General features: G+C 40.8%; 1 protein-coding gene across 1 annotated transcript in view; it reads left to right on the plus strand.

The window, feature by feature from the left end:
- Positions 1-18,563, plus strand: part of GABRB2 (gamma-aminobutyric acid type A receptor subunit beta2) — an 809,897-nt gene that overhangs the window by 528,637 nt on the left and 262,697 nt on the right. The window contains exon 5 of the mRNA XM_073620842.1: positions 17,688-17,770. Within this exon, the coding sequence (XP_073476943.1) occupies positions 17,688-17,770 (83 nt within the window). The remainder of the gene's footprint in view (positions 1-17,687; positions 17,771-18,563) is intronic.

Here is an 18,563-nt window from a genome sequence, read left to right on the forward strand (position 1 = left end):
GAGTACTCAGAATGGTCTGCTGTGGTAAGCGGGGTCCCCAAAAAATCTGTCCTGGGACCAATTTGGTTTAATTTATTCATACATGATATAGTGGATGGGATAAATAGCTCAATTTCAGTGTTTGCTGATGACACAAAGCTAAGCAGGGCAATAACTTCACAGCAAGATGTGGAAACCTTACAAGAAGACCTAAACACAATAATTGAAATAGTTGAAAAATGTAAAATAATGCATTTTGGTGCTAAAAATATGAATGCAAGTTACTGCCTAGAGGGAGAACCACTGGAGGAATCCAAGATAAAAAAAGATCTGGGGGTCTTAGTAAATGATGGGCTCAGCAATGGCATGCAATACCAAGCTGCTGCAAGCAAAGCCAACAGAATATTAGCATGCATCAAAAAGGGGATATACTCCAGAGATAAAACAATAATTCTCCCGCTCTACAAGACTCTGGTCCTGCCGCATCTTGAGTATGCCATCCAGTTTTGGGCACCAGTCCTCAAGAATGATGTGCTGGAACTGGAGAGAGTCCAGAAAAGGGCAACATAGCTAATAAATAATTATTCTTATTGAAGAGATGACGCTTGAGAGGGCATATGATAGCGATATACAAATACCTAACTGGTGACCTTAGCATAGCGAAAAAACTTTTCATTGGAAGGGAGTTTAAAAAGACACGTAGCCATTCATTGAACATGGAAGAGATGCAGTTTAACCTTAAACTTTGTAGAGGGTTCTTTACTGTCAGAACAGTAAGGATGTGGAATTCTCTTCCACGAACAGTGGTATCAGCAGGGAGCATCAATAGTTTAAAAAACTATTAGATGGGCATCTTAATGATCACAACATACAGGGATACAGGATTTACTTAACATAAAAAAAAACACACACCACAGGTGGAACTGGATGGACTGGTGTCTTTATTCAACCTTACCGACTGTGTAACTGTGTAACTATGTAATGCAGTCCCAGCTTCCAGAGTTCAAATCCTTTTTTTGAATCCCTCATCCAGCTACAGGCATTCAACTGACCATGCCTCACTTGCAGCCTTTCTTCTTGTGCTAACCAGCCCTGCACAGACTTGTCACTCCAAAGCAGTGTCACACATGGTCTTCCACCCTTACTCCGAAGTGAACGCTCTTCTTAAAGGCAAAACAGAAGAAAAAAACCTTCTCCTTACATAGTACTAACATAAACTTTATTCACAATAGTTGGTTGGTTTCTAGTTGCTTTCTATGCAGAGCTGCACCAGATTTTGCACGCTCCAATTTTCATAAATCCCCCCCCACTATGTAACTGATAACATCCCTTTTGCAATCTTAAGGCCACACCTCATACACTGCTTATCATTGCTTGACTGGCAGAAGCTTCTAGAGGGAGGCTGGTAGTCAGCACTCTATACTTAGTGTGATCTGCAAAGGGCCTAGAGGACAGTGAGGTACGCATGAGGTAATAAAGATAATATTTTTTATTTACAATACATACACTATGCTTATAAGTGTTTGCACAAACCCTGCATGCTTGGGAACTGCAGTATTTAGATGCATTCCCTGCATTAAGGTAAAAATACCCCACTATTTCCCCCCTCCAGAAGCCCTCAATCAATAAAGTGTTGTGCCCAGCTATAGCTCTTCTATTTCATCTTCCTGTGCTGACAGGCTACACTGAGAGACGTGGGAGCCATCAGCTCCTCCTACTGTCAATCAAACCTGTAAGGAAGGAGTGGAGGGATGTGGCTGAGCTGCACGGTGTGTGTCTATGAACACACACAGCCCAGCTAGGGAACACATCTGCACAGGTGCCCCCATAGCACAGGTGAGAGCACTGATGGGGGAGTGCCAAAGAAAAGGTAAAATACTTGCTTCCTCAGCCTGCTTCCACTTTGTGCACCATACCACAGACACACATTTGTGGATATTTCTTGTCACTTATGAGACCATTTAATCCTGGACTACTTGTACTATGATGATGATAGCTATCAAGCTGTACATGCACAGCATATCCTAGGGGGGCAATGCCTATCCTGCTAAAGCCATTCTGAGAGTGTTGTTACCTTAGATGTTGAAAAAAGTCTACTATTAGCAGGAACACCAGGTCAAAATAAATAGAAAATAGAGGCAATGACAAGAATGTATTGAAAATAACATATATGTTCATTGATTTAAAATGTTTAGGTTATATACTGTACACTTTAATGAAGAAGAGCCAGTGTGGGTCAATATAGAAACAGTGTACTATTTATTGTATCACTTTACATAAAAAGTGATGCATGCATTAATTAATTTTTTTGAACATTAGTACACTTTTTTTATCTGTGCGTTCCACTTTACTTAGGGTGGGGGGGGGGGGGGTGTAATGGCTCCTAAGTCCACAGATGGGCCCACTTTTCTTTTTATGGTCCCTACTAGAGGTACCCTCCTAACTTGTTATAGGTATACTAATAGTTTACTTGTCTTTATCAGTGGAGAGAAGTATCTTCAGTTAATATTTGGTTTAAAGTAAAAGTAAAAAAGAGAAATGTCAGCTGATTAGTGGATGAGGCTGAAATTTGTTGTGGAAAACCATAAGCTGTGAATTGTCCTAAACTGGTTTAAATGTTGAACATGGTAGATCAGTTAGCTCATGCCTAATTACAGCACAAATGTCCTTATTTCACTAATGTATGAACGATACTTTAGTTTTTTAAGGCCATGATCTGAAGTCTTGTATTGATACATGTAATTTTCAGACATCTGTTCCAAACCGCGACACTAAATAAAGTACTAATAGGTGATTTAAATCTATGGGAATATTTTGAATAAAAAAGTTTACTTAGTGTGATGCTTTCTGTGTTTATAACACCTGCTACAGTTTCATAATAGATTCACTCTGTAGTGTTAGCATTTTTAATGCAGCATTAACATGCAGTTTGATAGCACGCAGCCTAAATAATGGAGCATTCATCAAAGTAAATTATGCACAGTTAATCAGTTTTCATCTTGCAAATTAGTGAGTGCTAGTTTTAATTTTATGTATTTAAAAAGGGATGTGGGTTATTCTTGACTTAACAGTTCATCTTTCACTCTTTGATGATGGATAGAAAGTATTTCAAGTCTTTCCTTTAGTTTTATATATATATATATATATATATATATATATATATATATACACACACACACACACACACACACACACACACACACACACACACACACATTTCCTTTTTTTTGTTTTTTTTTTTGTTTTACATTTTCCCTTCCTATTTCCTATTTCCCCTTTCTAATTTCCTTTTCACAGTCCCTTTTTCTTTGCCTTGTTTCTCCACAATTTCTTTATTGGCATCTTTGACTTTGCAAATGTTTGCACACCATTACAAGGATCCCTGTGGCTAACATAATTAGTACATTTTATTGTAAGAAAAAAAAAATAAACTTATGTTTTTGAATCTAGGGAAAGACTCCACAGTGTGATGTCTCAATATCAAAATCTGTCAGAGAAAGACCCAAAGGCTTACAATTCAGTATAGTGTCCAAAAGATGTATGTATAACTCCACAGAAGTGCTTCTTAGAATATAGTGCAGCACCCAGTGTGAATCCTTCACCACTCTTACTAAATCAAACTCACCAAAAGGGCTGGTCAGATTATAAACCTGCAAGAGCACCCAATGACTCCACATAAGGTCACTGATTCCACTTTACCCCTGGTTCAATTCCGTTCAGTACCATCTCTCCAATGCATGAAATCCCCACTCACATGTAACTAGTGTCCCCCTCACACTAGGGTAAAAAGCTCAAACATTGTCGCTATTCGTCTCCGGTCAGAAACCGAGCCACGATTATGATCCGGGACACGCGGTTACATCAGCGCCCTATGCAATTCATCATGCAACGTCCTCACAGAACAGCAGCGTAAAGACGTTGCATGATAAACGCGTAGGGTGGGGCAAGGATGCTGATGTCACCGCACATGCGGTGGAATCTGTGATCTTATGTGGAGTCATTGGGAGCTCTTGTGGGTTTATAATCTGACTAGCCCTTACTTTTGGTGAGTTTGATTTAGTGAGAATGGTGAAGGATTGGGTGCTGCACTATATTCTAAGAAGCACTTCTGTTGAGTTATACATACATCTTTTGGACACTATACAGAATTGGAAGCCTTTGGGACTATCTTCAATTTGACTTTGATATTGAGAGATCACACTGTGAAGTCTATATGGGACATTTGTTTTCGCACTATAGCACTTTATATTTACAGGATTATTTTTCTGCACAGTAGGAGTTCCTTGCACTGATTTTTTGCACCAGATCACTTTATTTATTCAAATGTTTACATTTTGTTCATGTTATGAGATGTTTTCATACATTTTTACATATATTGTTATGATTGCAATTTGCACATAAAAATAGGTAACAATTTTTGGGGGTGTAGTCCAGCACTACTCAAATTTTATCACTCATGATATTTTGATACTTCATCAAAAATGTAGGCAGCAGCAGTCTGTTACACCATTTTAGGTTTAGTATCTGTGGAGCTGTCATTCTCATAGATTTCAGCTTACAGCTAGCCTAATGGCTTGATTATTTTTTTAGAGTATAACTAAAAGCACAACTGGAGGGGCGTGCAAAGAGTTAGAACCACTGTAGTTTTTTGGAAGATTCATACTTTCTAATTGTCCTGATCACCTGTGTCTCTGGTAATGAAAGTGAGCGCAAATCCAACAAAACAGGAATACAGGTGAAATCTTCCAATGGAAACATTTGTTCCTGTGACAACTCTCTTAGAAAGAATATTTCTCACATTGGAAACATATCCTCTCACATCATGTTGGGTCTTCAGGACAGGAAGTGAAAGAAAATATCCCTAATGGGTAAAGACCTGGATGGAAAAAAAATAACATAACACCATTTTTTAGCCCCTTTGTATATACCTGCACAAATAAAAAATACATTTTGTATTGTAATGTGTTCCAGTTAACCAATGACTTCACCTTGATATTCAGTTATTTCAGTAGGCACCCCTTCCCTGTGCTCCAAGCATTTATTACAAAGTGAAGCACTGCAGCTTAAAGTCATGTCTCCATGCATTACTATGGAGAGTCCAAAAAGGGGAGTTTAACAGTGCAACTTAATGCGCATTTATCAGCTCAGGGTAGACTTATGCCCCGTACAGACGGTCGGAATTTCCGACGGAAAACGTTCGATGGGAGCTTTGAGATCTGGCTCTCAAATTTTCCGATAACAAAATCCGTTCTCGTAAATTCCGATTGTGTGTACACAATTCCGATGCACAAAGTTCTAAGCATGCTCAGAATCAAGTACGAGGCAGAAGCGCTCGGTCTGGTAAAACTAACGATCGTAATGGAGATAGCACATTCGTCACGCTGCACATTTTGAAATCTTTTAATGCAGCGCATTCTCTTCTTTAGAATGCTAGAATAATGAAGTTGTTTTGCTGCTCACATTCACACAGAGTTCTGACAAACTGATTTCTTTATTATTTCACGTGATCTCATGAATATTTTTTTTTTTCGTCAGATCTCCATAATAATGTTTAGAATTTTTGGTTAGAGTGTTTTTTTTTATGGTGATCTCCATAATTTTCTCTTTCATTTTGTGCCAAGTTACCACAACACCATTATTATCTTGTATTTTTTAACCTCAAGGAGGTTGGTGTTGGTGTCCCTTGTTAATTTCACATTGTATTTTTGAAATGTACCTGCCTTCTCACAAACAAACTGTCCTTTTTGAAGTTAAACACATAGCCAAGTATCTCAGAAAAAAATTAGCCATTTGTTATGGGTCATAACAAAATAAAGAAGGAAGGCAACACTGGAGAAACTGTTGAAATTTGCGAATCCTTTGTACCCCAGGGCACACATCAATTATTTTACAGTCAAAATTGGTGGCCTGAGGAGTCCTTATAATAGTGAGCACAATCCGGTCCAGGACTACAAGAGATCAGGAACAGCAGCAGATGACATATATGTCCCCAGGCTGTGGTCTTACAACAGCCTGCATCTTTTGTCAGACCACACCAAACCCAGGCCATCACTCTCTTGTCTTCCTTCCACGCTTGCTTCCAGGCTTTGGCTCTGGTGTTGTAGTTGTGGCAGGAGGTGGAAGAGGAGGAGGAGGACCATGGTTGAACTCACAAACGTGGCTTTGGCTTGTGACTTCGCCCCTCAGCCCCTTATTTAGGGCTTGTAACATAACTTCCTCACATAAGAGGCGTTGGCCCTCCTCCATTTCCTGCATTTTGCAGGCTGCCATGTAGGCATAGCCCTCTTGATTATTGGGGTGGTTTTGAGGGCCGCAGTAGCCTTCCGAACTAGGCCAAGTGCTGCCTCCTCCAGGTTACTCCTCTTCCTGGGACTTTTTTGTGGAAGGTGGAGGGGAGGGACCTGGGATTCGGGCAGGCTACTGGGCCCGGCCACCTCCTGGCTGCCACTTACCCCTGCCACCTCCTGACTGCCACTTTCCATGGCCTCCTCCTGGCTGAGACTTCCCTGTATATGGAAAAGGGATATAGTTTTAGTTTTTGGTTCATCAATCACACACAATTTTCAGCTCATGACTGTTGCAAATTGAATGTTAATAAATAGAAAAGACTATCATTCTGAACCCAGCATTTTTCATTCTTATCCCAATCATTTGTGACCACTACTACTGTCTATTGATATGTAAAACACTTTGTAAAATCAGAAATTACTGATCAATAATAACATCTAGTTAACATCATTAATGATTTTACAATTTAATGATTTAGAACAATCGGCGCTTCCGCTACTCCTTCCTCCGCTCACAGATCGTACGTACTACACACGCGTGTTATGCTTTATATACACTGCGCATGCGTGAAACTCCGCCCGCCCCAGACGTTCTTTCTAGTATATTCCCTGCCCCTTGTCTTTCTGCGCAGTGGTAGAGCACATGGCGGAGACAGAACAGGTGCCTGAGAGTAGCAGCAATGACAAATAAAGCCCGGAGCCACAAACGTCCCGTTCCCGGAGGATATTTAAGGCCTCAAATATGGCCTTTATAGAGATGGCGAAGATGGTGGACATCTTCAAAAGGGCCGACTATGACGGGAAGCATGGACCGTACCCAAACCCAAATGTGAGAAAGGCCAAGATCATGACTAAAGTTGTGAAAAGTCTGCAGAAGAATTTTGGGGTACGACGATCCAAGGACCACTTGAGGAAACGGTGGTCAGACCTGAAATTGAGGGAGCACGATCAGTACAGAAGAATCAAGAGAGTGCTGCAAAAAAGTAAGTATTTTGTCGTGTGTTCCTATTCTTCTTATGTTTGTACTGCTCCATGTGCTTTTCTTTACTGTTGTACAGTTTAAAATGGCAAGTTTCAGGTTTGTGGGCACAGTAATCGTTCGTAGTAAACATTGTTCGTTCGCCCACTAATACAATGTTTTTTGCAGATGCAGGTTAACTACAGTTGGTCATGCCTATTTGTGTTAAAAGAAGTTTAGTACATTGTTGTCTAGATGGGTTTGTAACTAGAATGAAATGCAAACTTGATTCAGTGTAAGGAAAGGACACTCAGCAGCTGTTTACACATCTGGACGCAGGAGCACTAGTGTGGGACACCAGAACAAACTTTTTAGGGTGTCCCACACAGGTGCTCCAGTGGATATTAGGGGTCTCTACATGTGTGATTCTTTAACAAAAAAGGTAAGTATTCCAGTTTTGTAAAGGGAAAAAATCATGTCTTCAGCTTTGAAACAGACAATTGTATGACACTTCCAAGCAATGTTTCATATTCCTATTTCTTGCCTCGAATATCTGTGTGCTAAGTATACCTTTATTTTATTCATATAGGGAGAAAAGACTCGGGACGCCTGAGGTCACCAGGGACCCTCAACCTCCTAAAGAAGGGGAAATCCAAAAACAACAACCAGAGGATGTGGAGGGAGGAGGGGTTTATGACGTGGGCGAAATAGTGACCACAACAGGTGAGTGTCTGAGACCACAGCTTCAGGTAATAGATGGATGCCTGCATATTTATAATACATGGTGTGGGGTTTTTTTAGGTTGTGGATGTTGTTGAAGACGAAACACATTTCACAAGTGCACAAGTCCTCATCGGGGAGATCATGGTGTGCAATCGGGATTTACAGAAGATCAAGGAAGACATCAATGATGTTGAAAAAAGACTCAAAAACATCATTGATGTTTTAGGCAGAATCGAAAACACACCAACATTTATCAAATTCTTTCTATTTTTCTAACTTTTCTCAAAAATTTGGAAAGCCAAATTTTGAACATGCACACAGTGTGTCAACATGTGCTATCCGCCATCACGCAATATCTTGGTACGCGTTTTGGGGGTGCAACCCCTTCCTCGCAACTAAAGTAGATGAGAGGAAGGAGTTACACCCCGAAACACGTCCATTGATCCCCCATTATGGAAGCTAACACATGTTGACATTAGGCATGGGATCAGGAGGGAAATCCCCATTTTGACTGTCAATTTGTGTGCATCTTCAAAATTTGGCTTTTACAGGGGTTGCATCACCCCATCTGATGAAGGCAAGATCAACACAGTTTGGACATACTAATGTCTGATATTGCCTTCACTTTGTCAAAGTTGAACTTTGTAAGTTCCTGAGTTATGTATTGTTTTATGGTTTTAAGCATGCCTGTTTTAACATAAAAAAGGCTATTTGTACTGTCAAAAACAAAAATATTATTACTAAAATATGTTGGTTTGTTCAAAAACCCTTTTCTAACGCACATGTGAATGTGCACAGATTAAAAAGTTTTCTACTCAACAATGTGTGGCTTCTTCTTTCAATGCTCAATATAATTTTTTGGACTAAGTTGGTGTTTACACTGAATTGGGGGTTATTTACTAAAAGCAAATCCACTTTGCACTACAAGTGCACTTTCAGTGCAGTTTCAAGTGCACTTTTACAGTGCACTTGTAGAGCAAAGTGGATTTTCCTTTAGTAAATAACTCCCACAGTGCTTTATAATTTGCCACAATCATGCCATTTTCATGACCCATTCATTCATGGTGCTGAAAATGATGTATATTTTTAACCACTTAAGGACCAGCCTTGTTTTGGATTTTAGGTGTTTACATGTTTAAAGCAGGTTTTTTTTCTAGAAAATTACTTAGAACCCCCAAACATTATATATGTTTTTTTTTCTAACACCCTAGAGAATAAAATGGCGGTCATTGCAATACTTTTTTTTGCACCGTATTTGCGCAGCGGTCTTATAAGTGCACTTTTTTGGGAAAAAAAATAAGACAGTAAAGTTAGCCCAACAGTAAAGTTAGCCCAATTTTTTTTTATATTGTGAAATATAATGTTACGCCAAGTAAATTGATACCCAACATGTCACGCTTCAAAATTGTGCCCGCTCGTGGAATGGCGTCAAACTTTTACCCTCAAAAATTTCCATAGGTGACGTTTAAAAAATTCTACAGGTTGCGTGTTTTGCGTTACAGAGGAGGTTTGGACTAGAATTATTGCTCTCGCTCTACCGGTCGTGGAGATACCTCACATGTGTGGTTTGACCACCGTTTTCATATGCGGGCGCTACTGGCGTATGCGTTTGCTTCTGCGCGCGAGCTCATCAGGATGGGGGTTTTTTTAAAATGTTTTATTTTATTTTTATTATTTATTTTACAATTTTTTTTTTTACACTGTTTTAAAAAAAAAATTGTGTCCCTTTTATTCCTATTACAAGGAATGTAAACATCCCTTGTAATAGAAAAAAGCATGACAGGACCTCCTAAATAAGAGATCTGGGGTCAAAAAGACCTCAGATCTCATATTTATACTAAAATGCAATTAAAAAAAAAAAGTCATTGAAAAAAATGACATTGAAAAAATATGCCTTTAAGAGGCGTGGGCGGAAGTGACGTTTCGACGTCGCTTCCACCCAGCAGTGTCATGAAGATGAGTGGGTGCCATCTTAGCCTCACTCATCTCCAGGCACAGGAGGGAGATGGACGCGAATGCCTCCGCCGCTACCGAAGGCTCTGGTAAGCGGTGGAGGGGGAACCGGATCGCGGCGGGAGGGGGGCCCTCTTCCGCCACCGATAAAAGTGATCTTGCGGCGAATCCGCCGCAGGGACCACTTTTATCAGAAAGCGGACCGCCGCACATAAATGGGGATACCGGGGTTATGGCAGCTAGCTTCTGCCATAACAACGATATCCCCCTTCAAAGTTTGGACGTACATCGGCGTGTGGCAGTCCGGAAGTTGTAAACATTAATGCATTACATACATTAACAACAAAAACAAGGTGTGTGTGTAGCAGACCCACAACATAATAATAGTTCGCTGAAGAAGAGATTGTCACCTCATGTATCAAATAAATTACGTTTGCACTATTGAAGAAAATGTCCAAAAAAAAAGCCCATTGGAGAACCTAGGAGACAGCTAAAAGAAATACAAGCAGTAAATCAAAGGAAATATTATTTCAGTTTAAATAAAATTTTTTTTTTAAATGTTTATTAAACATTTTCTGGCATATCAATGGCCCCCTACCCGCAAAGTCCATATATTTTATACCTCACGTGCGCTTTGGGGGGTCAAGCACTGAAAACCAGATACAAACCCACAAGAACAAACTGAAGAGCAATAACGATCGGAAAAGCACAAGGCTGAAAAGCGCAAATCGTCCTTCACCAAACTTCTACTAACACGAGATTAGCAGAAGGAGCCCAAAGGGTGGCGCACTTGGTATTGAACTTCCCTTTTCTAGTGCCGTCGTACGTGTTGTACGTCACCGCGTTCTTGACATTTGGAATTTCCAACAAGATTTATGTGACCATGTGTATGCAAGATAAGTTTGAGCCAACATCCGTCGGAAAAAAACCATGGATTTTGTTGTGGGAATGTCCGATCGTGTGTACAGGGCATAACAGTGTTAGAATTATAACTTAGGTGTGGTAAGGTTAAAAAAATTGTCTCGGGGGGGCGTATATGCGCGGCGCGAAACTGGACGGAAGCAGGGGATAAGAGCTCCGCAAGGACCGGAGACAAAAGCCGATGCCCCGAGGCTATTAACAGCGATACGAGCATCTAAAGACCTCGCACCCCTGGCGGAACACACAGCGCATGCCAGGCTCAAAGAACTGCCGCGGCAAACCGACTCAAAGTTTCTTAACCAACTATTTACTCCGCGTGAGGGAGCAGAGCAGGATGTCTCAAGATGGCGCCCAGTCGGACACAGCTCCAGCATGCACACAGACTGTAGCCTCATCTCCGGAGCACTCCACAGGGGACAGTGAGTACAATACACAGCTCACAAAAGCTTATCTAGAAGACAGCCTCACCTGTATGTATGACAAGCTAGCCAGAAAAATTTTAATCCATGCTGCACAAGTCTACAAACACCCTGTCCCTGGAGATAGTGGCCCTGGGCAATAGAACTGATCTGCTAGAAACTAAGCATGACGAGCTTTGCCTCTCTCATTCAGACCTCAGGAAGGATCATGAGACCCTCACTGAAACGGTGCAGCTCCTACAAGCCCACCTTGAGGACCTTGATAATAGAAATAGGAGGAATAATTTGAGAGTGCGTGGGGTCCCAGAAACAGTGACAGACCTTCCCCAAGCCATACAGAAATTGTTTCAGTCACTTCTCCCTGAAACTCCTGCAGCATCTTTTACATGTGAATTTACAGGGCCCTGCGCCCAAACCCCCCCCGGATAGACCTCCCAGGCATATTGTGCTATGCTTGCTTGAAGGACTTCTTAATTAAAGAGGAGATCCTCAGAGCCTCACGCAATACACCTAATATCCAGCTGGAGGGTATCACGATTGAGATATAGCCAGATATTTCACCCACCACCCTTGACAAGCGCAGGAGAGTGAAGCAGATAACAACAGTGCTTCAGGCTGCCAGGATTAGATACCAATGGGGCTTCCCTTTCAAGTTACAAGTCCCACACAATGGCACCACCTACACGGTCACCACGATGTCTGAGGGGAAAGACCTGTTGGTGAAGCTTGGTCTCATGGATGCTACGGATCATCCAAGAATCCTTTCCACCCCACGCCCGTTGGCCATATGGGCTACACCATCTCCCAGAAGGGATCGCCGTAATCAACACTAGGCCCCATTGGGCCCACATTGGCTGATATGGTCACTATATTGCCCGCGTGTACAGTAACCCAAGTTCAGTCTCTACCCCAGGCGGAAGTTCTTTCGTGCCCATTTGAGTTTCCCCCCACTCCAATCAAGTCGCTTCAAGCCCATAATTTCCGATCTTTTGGTTTTTTTGATCTGTCTCCCTCTGGTTTTTTCAGGACCAGATTCAGTGCAATAGCCAGATTAGGCAGACAGTCTTCACCACTTGATTGGAGTTCTGGACCAATTGGTCCGAATTAGGAGGTATCTTTTGGTCAGGGTGATTATGTCTCTCCTGACCCCCATAGTAGAAAAGCTGCTTTATGCAGTCATGGCTGACTCTTACAAGAATTTGCAGAAGTTGTTGCAAGAGTTTTCCTATTTGTTATTATTACTTTTTTGTTTATTATTGCTGCACACGTTATTTTTTACATGCAAGTTACTTGATAGTATACCTGTCATTTCATATATGACCAAGTGGATATGTAATGACTCATGTGCTGTTTATTGCATCAACCTATTAATGCATAAGGTTACCGCAGAGCGGTTTGCTGGATTTAAAAGGTCAACAACGTGTCCTAGACTTGTCTATAACCAAGTGCCTCTCAGTTCCTCTAAATTATGGGACTTAAAGTAATTTCCCACAACCTGAAAGGTTTTAACTCCCCAAATAAAAGGAGGAAAGCCTTTTCGAGCCTACAAGAGATTGGGTGCTGATGTCCTGCTTCTCCAGGAGATGCATTTTTCCTCCCAAAACCATGCACACTATTTTAGTTGGGCCTTTGAACAAGGATATTATACCACATATGAGTCCAAGACACGTGGAGCTGCAATTTTTATAAGGAATACGGTTATGTTCGATGTACAACACACCTATCGAGACCCAGATAGTTGTTTTGTAATTGTTAAGGGGTGTATCCAGGGGACAAGCATTACTATTGCCTCTGTATATGCACCGAATGACTCTCAGGCTTCCTTTTTTAAAAGCTTTTTCCTAACACTAGATAAATACCACTCTCCTCATATGCTAATAGGTGGGGACTTTAACCTGGTAGCACAGTCAGATCTAGACAGGGGTAGCAAGGGGCAGACCACTAATGCCTTCCCAAAATTGCTACAGTACCAACTAAGAACCCACCAGCTATTGGACACCTGGAGAGCTCATAATGTGGGGGGCAGGGAGTACACTTTTTACTCCCATCCCGGCTAACTCCACCTCTGCCAGAATCCATGCATGCCCATGGTCTGACCACCATATGGTGTTTTGTGTCTTTTCTCACATTGGTCTCTCCAGAGATGTGGGAGCCTGGAGGCTCAATGACTCCATGTTCACGGATCCAATAGCAATATCCCAGATAACAGAATTCATATCAGAATACTTTACACACAATGATGTCGGGGAGATCTCCTCTGCATCCCTGTGGGCAGCACACAAGGCTGTATTGAGGGGACGGCTTATGCAGCTCGCCTCGGAGCGTAAATGCCAAAAACTCCTAGATATTACCTTCCCCATGGCTGACCTAGAAAAACTATCACCAACATGGTCGAACTCCTACACAAGAATTGCTCAACCAGATTAATTCAGAAAAGGAGAGCACTGGATACTCTCCTATCAGACTAAACTGAAAAATCACTTAGGTGGTCCATGGCTCGTTTCCTGCTGTATAGCAATTCGGCTTTGACCATGTTCGCAAGGAAACTGAAACAATCCTTACAACCCACACACACCTAAAAGCTGTGGGACATGACAGGGAACCTCGCCTCACATTTAAAGGAGGTGTTACAACTGTTTTCCACATACTATCAAACACTACTGGCTGACCCTGTGCTCCCACATCCCAATCCTGATTGAATGCTATTTCCCTACCTAAGCTTACTGAGGAACAACAGCAATCCCTGAATGCCCCCTACACAGAAGAGGAGGTAGCCTCAATTATTTTCACACTGAAACCTTCTAGGGCCCCAGGCCCAGATGGCTACACAGCCCTATATTATAAAAGGTTTTCTGGACTATTAACCCCAAAATTGACAAAACTTTTTAATAAAGTTTTAGCTGGAGACCCATTCCCTACTGATATGCTTATGGCCAACATGTCATTGATCCCAAAGCCAGGAAAAGATCATTGCCTTCCCCAGAACTATAGACCTATATCGGTCATTAACAATGACGTAAAAATATTTAGTCACCTGTTAGCAGATCGCCTAGCATCCATCATCATGACATTAATCTCCCCAGAACAAACGGTTATATAACCAATAACATATACATCAAATATTATACAAGATGCTGACTTGCACTCACAAAGTTTTGATGCTGCGTCTAGACCAGGGGTCTCAAACAAGCTGTTGCAAAACTACAATTACAATGAGCCATTGCAAGGCCAACAGTTGCAAGCATGACTCCCACAGGCAGAGGCATGATGGGACTTGTAGTTTTGCAACAGCTGGAGGGCCGCCAGTTTGAGACTCCTGGTCTAGACATTAACAAGGCCTTTGATAGTGTCCTCTGGCCATATTTAGACACTATTTTAGCCAAATTCGGGATCCAGGGAGAATTTGTTAGAGGTTTCTGTGATCTTTATCGCCAACCTCAAACCAGAATTAAACTTCCAGGTTGTTCATCAGAATACTTTTCCCTGGGGAGGGGTACTAGACAGGGTTGCCCTCTATCCCCTCTTTTATTCGCCCTTGCGATAGAACCCCTGGCTCGTCATATCAATAGCAATCCCAACATTAGAGGATACTGTAGTAATAATCAAGACGTTAAATTAAGTCTATATGCAGATGATGTCGTATTGTTCCTAACTGACCCTTTAATCCCTTTGCCCAATCTCTTCATAGCACTGGACATCTTTAATTATATATCGGGTCTGGGAGTTAATCCAAGTGTGTAGCTATGCCTATAAACTTACCACATTCCTTGGTATCATCCCTAAAGAGCAGATTTGAGATCTCCTGGAATATGGAAACCTTACAATACCTGGGTATATGTCTAGCACCAACTCTCAAACAATTATACACCCACAATTATCCTCAGGCCTTCTCCAATATTAAAAGGTTACTTGCTCAGTGGTCCCTATATCACATCCCCTTTTTAGGCCGAATACAAGCTGTCAAAATGTTGGTTCTTCCAAAACTATTGTTCTACTTCAGGGCCCTACCACTGTATGTCTCAAGATCTACCATACAGGCCATTCAAACAGATCTGCTAAAATTTATCTGGCAGGGTAAACAACCACGCATGGGCAGGTCACTGATGTTTAGTTCCTGAGAGAGGGCCTGGGATGCCCGAACTTATGAAAGTACTATCTGGCAGCTAGGCTGGTACAATTAGCCCAATGGCACACATCCCCCACTCACATACCATTGCTACAGTTTGAGAGAGCTTCCATTAAACCATATTTTGTCCCAGGCTTTTTGTGGACTAATGCAGTAAACCATAGAATTATTTCCCAGCTCAATGGAATAGTGGGGCAGTCCTGTATCTTTGGACTTCGTACAAAGAAAAGTTTGAGCTTTTCTCTAAACCCACCCTATTGACATCTTTCTTGGGTGACCCTAACTTCCCGGTGGCATTTCATGCAGATATAGATTTTGCAAACTGGTCCTCACAAGGACTGGTGACGCTGCATTCATTGCTACAGGGCACCACTTCTGTTCTTTTGAACATTTGAATCAAAACTACGCCATACCCAACTCAGATCTCTACAAATACCTACTGATACGCTATTTCTTCCAAAAGGTTCCCAAATAAGGGATGATGCTAGAACACAATTTGAAAATTTGTGCCATGAAGGGTCCAGGGATAGAGGAACGATTTCCACATTATATATGCACCTAAACGACCATCACACAGAAGCTAAATCCCAAGCAATGCTTGAATGGGAATCTAAGGTGGGCCTGGAGTTTTCAGCAGAAGACTGGCGTGATATGGTCACTAATATGCATAAATGTACCTGCTCAGTTGCCATTAAAGAAACAGTAGTAAAAACTGCACACTAGATGGTATTATACACTAGTTAGAATTCATAGAATGTTCCCAGGCTTCCTGGACAGATGTTTCAGAGACTTTGGAGAAAGGGGTATTCTCCTCCATACTTTCTGGAGCTGTAAGGTTCTGGGCTTCGAAAGTACTTCAAATAACGGGATCTAGCATCACCTCGACATACCAAATGTGTATTTTGTTTGCAGACCTCCCAGAGGTCATACCCCCTGAGCAAAAATTGGTCTACACGCTGTTTAGTGCTATACAATGGGCAATAGCCCTAAACTGGCGTAAACCCTCAGTCCCATGGTCCCAGGTGCTTCTTCACATGGAATCAATAAAACTGATGGAATGCATCCACCACACACTTATGGATACTATGCGAATCTTTGAACGAAAATGGGGCTCCTGGCCTTCTTAGCAGGCTGGGGGAGGGGCGATTCTGCCTCATGGGCACCAGAGAGCACTTCCGGCCCTAACAGTGTGATTTGTTATGGGCCTGTTTTCTTAAAAAACCAACACCAATAGTGCCTTGACTATACAGTAACATATGCAGATAAACTAGACAAGATAGTTATGCAGTGAGTTTTGTATAACACCTGTTGCACTAGTAGCAGTATTTATTTTTATTTTTTGTATCTTTTTAGTTTTGTAAAAAGTTAATCAATAGCATTACAAGAACTTGAGCATTGTGAGTGCTACCTACAAAACTTTTGAATTTCAGCACTCCATTCAGATGACTGTTTGTATGTACACGGATTATACCTATGTACAGTATAAAACTCTCAATGCTAATTAAGGTATTTGTTATATTTTTTCCATTTACCTGTCTGAATTTCTTAATAAAAACATTTGTAAACAAAAAATTGTCGCAGAACACCAAATAATTATTATTGTTTTATTGTCATCATTATTATTTGTTAATATACTTTTTTAAGGGGTTTTGTTATTCTGTGTAAAAGTTGGTTGTACAATATGCAACATTCAGTATCTGAATGATATATAGCGTTGAACAAAACCTTTACACAAAAAATTGCCTATTTTCTTCTAAAGGGAAATTGACTGATCTGTTCTTACGTTTTGAAATCGAATAGCAAAAATTATTTCCCCCCTCCGTTCACTAAAAATACAGCCCTGAAAAGGGTTCTATTATCTTCTGCAATGCCTTTTATTTTGACCATAATGGGCACTTTCAGTCATTCTTGGAGCAATCAGTGTCTTTAAACATCATTGAATAAACCTTTAATTAACGTGTCTATTACATGGTCAACTTTGAAAGTACACTGCAGACCTTAATTATGTCACATAAAAATGTATCATTGCCATGTCTTAAAGGTTTCACTTTAGCTTGTCACTCATTCTACCATCACATAATGAGTGTCAAGTCTAGGTCACGTTGACCTGTTTAGAAATAATGTGTTTTTATTGACCAAATGACTTTATGTCAGCAGAGTAATTACGGTTCTAGCTTACTGTATCCAGCACATGATTTATGAAGATGAGCATTTTATGTCAAAATGTTTTGCTTTCCCTTTAATATTGAATAATTGATACTTTCAATTATACACATATTTCCTCCTTTTTTGCAGTAATTAAAATGACATTCTTTTTCTAGGATTACAACAACAGCAGCATGCATGATGGATCTGAGAAGATATCCACTAGATGAACAGAACTGTACATTAGAGATCGAAAGTTGTGAGTAACATGTATGCTTACTGAATATTTTACAGTGTTGCAATGACTGCTAAGGAGAATCATTTCAGTATGGCAACAGTAGATCCTGGGTTCTAATTATTAGTGATGCTATCTATACAGAATTGTCATGATTGTTTGTAAATGTCTTCAAACTTATCTAGTTCCTGTCCACTCTAAAAAACATACTTATAAATTCATTAGATTTGAGCCAAATTGAGCTTTGTCTAAACTTTACTTGGAAAAATTGCATTACAATCAATGTTAATATCTGTATGATGGGAAAACACAATATAACTGCCCAAAAGATGATCACTAGTTGACATCAACTCAAAGGAATTTAATAGAAACAACTCTTCTGGCGCCGTGGCTTATACTATTATATTATATGAGTGTTCTTACAAGGCCTTGACATTTCTTATTTCTTCCCACATCAGTTGAAGATACCATAGCAGTTTCATGTCTTCACACCACAAACTAATTCAAGTTTCAGAAAGCTATGTTAGGTCACAGCTCCATTAATAAGCTTACATTAGCAGGAGTACTATAGCACTGTAAGTAAAGGCAATGGCGCTGCTAGCTAGTGACACTGCCTTGCAAGATCCAAATGATGAATAAGTCAAAAGATGCTATTTTTTAAGGCTGTAAGCTGATATTGCAGGACATTACTTTTTTTCATGAGAAACATGGTATTCTACTGCCACTTTTTGCTGTCCTGTCAAATTCTGTATGCTTTTAGCCCAGGTTACTTGTATACAAAGTATGCTTTGCATTTATTATTTCTTTTGTGTGTTGT

This window comes from Aquarana catesbeiana, linkage group LG03 (genome assembly GCF_042186555.1).
Source record: "Aquarana catesbeiana isolate 2022-GZ linkage group LG03, ASM4218655v1, whole genome shotgun sequence".
NCBI lineage: Eukaryota > Metazoa > Chordata > Amphibia > Anura > Ranidae > Aquarana > Aquarana catesbeiana.